At 34.0% G+C, this 2970-nt stretch overlaps 1 protein-coding gene across 1 annotated transcript; it reads left to right on the top strand.

Moving 5' to 3' along the window:
- Nucleotides 1-234: 234 nt before the first annotated feature.
- On the top strand, nucleotides 235-1522 carry LOC114173309 (metalloendoproteinase 1-like). The gene has a single exon (XM_028057605.2). The coding sequence runs from the start codon at nucleotides 398-400 to the stop codon at nucleotides 1427-1429; it is 1032 nt and encodes a 343-aa protein (XP_027913406.1). The 5' UTR covers nucleotides 235-397; the 3' UTR covers nucleotides 1430-1522.
- The last annotated feature ends 1448 nt before the right edge of the window (nucleotides 1523-2970 follow it).

The raw sequence follows: 2970 nt of genomic DNA, 5'->3' as shown, positions 1-2970 counted from the left end.
AGAAAGATAGTTGGAATCATGCGCAGTACTCACATGCAGTTGCACTACAGATTGAAGGCCAATAAACGGACAAGCTGAAATAATACACAAAAATTGTACAAATAATAATGTAGAGAGACCCCGATCAACCCCAATCAAATCCAAATACATGATCCTTGTTATGATTAAAGCTACTTTCAATCATTTCAATTTTATATATGAAACATGGATCCCAGATTCTAAATTTCAAATTCAAACACACATTACACATTACCAGAGAAGAAGACACACACATTCTTAATGTGTGATAATTTTTAATCACCCCATATCCTCATCTTTCTCTATATATGATTGCTCAAATCTTCAAAGTAGACTTAATAGGAACTTAGGGTTAGGGAGCAAGAAAGAGCATTTAACAATGAAATCGTACCATTTTGCATTTATATTATTGTTCTTCCTTCTTCTCCACCAATCCCTTTCCGCTAACTTCCGTGTCCCTTATTCTTCCACGGCCAAAGCAAAGAAGAACACAAGAGGCAAGACGTTTGAGAATCAATGGAAGAGGGAAATATGGCCCCCACAGCCATATGCACCACAGAAGAAAATCGAAGGTCTATCTCTCATCAAAAACTACTTTGTCGAATTTGGCTATCTTCAATCCTTTGCCCCATTCAGCGATTTTTTGGACCGGGGAACAATCTTGGCCATCCAAAACTTCCAGCAACGTTTCAACCTACAAGTTACCGGCAACCTGAACAACCAGACCCTCAACCAAATCCTACTACCACGTTGCGGTGTCCCCGACAAGAATTTCCCCCACGGCTTCATCGACAACGAGGCGTTGCCCAACTACAGGAACCAATGGTTCGCCAAGCGAAACCTCACCTACGGTTTTCTCCCGGAGAGTGAAATCCCAGAAAGCATGAGAAAAGTGTTCAGAGATTCCTTCACTCGCTGGGCGAAGGCCATAGAGGTTTTGAATCCGACGGAGACAACCTACGAAAACGCCGACATCAAAGTAGGGTTCTACAGTTTCGCAGAAGGTGTTCCGGAGCAGTTGTATGGGATAAGCTCTGTAAGGTTGGAAGCAGGTTCTAATGTGAGTATAGGGGAGATACGTCTTGACGGTTCCTATTACTGGGCGGTGCCGAGTGAAAACGACAGCGTATCGTGGAAGGAGGGGGTTTTGGACTTGGAGAGTGTGGCGATGCACGAGATAGGGCATTTACTTGGACTTGACCACTCTTTCATGGAGGAGTCTGTTATGTACCCTTATATTTTGCCATCACAACAACGAAAGATACAAATGTCGAATTCCGACAAGAACAACATTCTTCAACAGTATAGTGATGCCATGTCTGGTTATGGTGGAAGTTGGGGAGTGCTTGTAACTACCACCTTGTCCCTTGGATTTGGTTATGTGGTGCTTCTAGATTCATTGTGGATTTAGAATCTTTTTGGGAATAATATTATGTTAAGAGATTAGAGAAAGTAGCGATCCCATGCTGCTTTATCTTATAATTTAGAGAGAATATTATGTTTATGTAGTTGTTGTTGAACGTCAAGAAAGACTAAAACCACAACAAGACTCATTAAAATATTGTAAAGAAAAACCCAACTCTTACAAATTAAAATAATTAAAATAATGTGTGGACTGAACTAATACAAAATAATTTTTTATTAATATAAGTGTCAATCATTTACGCTAAATAGAAAGAAATAAATAAATAATAAAAATATTAATGAAAAACTAAATTTCACACAAATTGATCGATAAATCAAAAACAATGATATTAAATATTATGTAAGTTAAGTCGATATTAAAACATAATTTTTTATTAATATAAGCATTCTGATTAACCAAAGTAAAAGAAAATTAAAAAATAACAACATTAATAATGATATAGAGTGAGTGAAACCCACTTTAAAATGATGCAAATTAAATCATAAATAAAATTAATAATATTAAATATTGAGTGGGTTACACCAATATTAAAAATATTATTTTATTAATATAATTGTCGGTCTAAGCTATATTAAGTAAAAGTGAATAAAAAGTAAAAACATTAATAATGATTCCGGTCAAATTTTGATCGACTCAGTTTCTACCAAATTTGGTCAAGTTGATCCTAAATAAAGATTTGACTGAACTTGACTAAATCGATTTCAACCAAAATTTGTCCAAATTCGGTCAAATCAGTCTAAACCGAATTTTGACTAAGTCATCATCAACCGAAATTTAACTAAATTCGAGAAAGTCAATCCCGGTTCATTATCGATCAAGCCAACCTCGACCATGTTTTATCCTAACCAATTAGAAATTTTCCAACTTATGTAATTTCAATTTCTTTCTTTTCTGAATGAATTTCAAAATTCTATTATTCAGTTATTTGAAAATTGAAATACATTCTTAAAATTTCTCAATTTCAATTTCATTTTTAATTTTTTCATCCAAACAAATTATTTTACTTTAAAAAAATTCAAATTCTCTAAATAAATAAATTACTCTTTTAAATTGTCTCATCCAAAGACATGGTAAGTGTTTTCATATGTAAGAGAAGTATATTGTGTTTGCACATTGCATACGATTGCACATGTTTTGGAATTGTGAAAAAGGACCCTGTTTTATTTTGTGAAATCAGTAAGTTACTAATTTTATGGAAATGTTTTGTTTTAAGCAAGCCTTTTGGTATAATTTCTTTTAAGCTTATTATGTTGATTTTCTAGTGTGAAGTTATTTCCAAGCTTTATGGCAAATGAACAATTCACAGAACTAAAATTGTTGAGATAGACTTAAAAATTAGCCTAATCTTCCAAATAATTTGATGCCTTATCATGCCAGAAGGACTGCATAATCACATCTGAATTCACTGATATAAGGAAATAATCTCATTTCAATCGCTGCATGCCTTTTCCAGGTGAAGACCTCATAAAATTTCATACAGTGTAAAAATAAATTGAGAAAGGGTTGAAAGAGACGCAGTAAGAACA

Source organism: Vigna unguiculata, chromosome 2 (genome assembly GCF_037176805.1).
Source record: "Vigna unguiculata cultivar grain cowpea cultivar isolate G323 ecotype 2 chromosome 2, ASM3717680v1, whole genome shotgun sequence".
Lineage (NCBI taxonomy): Eukaryota > Viridiplantae > Streptophyta > Magnoliopsida > Fabales > Fabaceae > Vigna > Vigna unguiculata.
The sequence above is the reverse complement of the archived record's forward strand: the minus strand, read 5'-3'. Positions and strand labels throughout refer to the sequence as shown.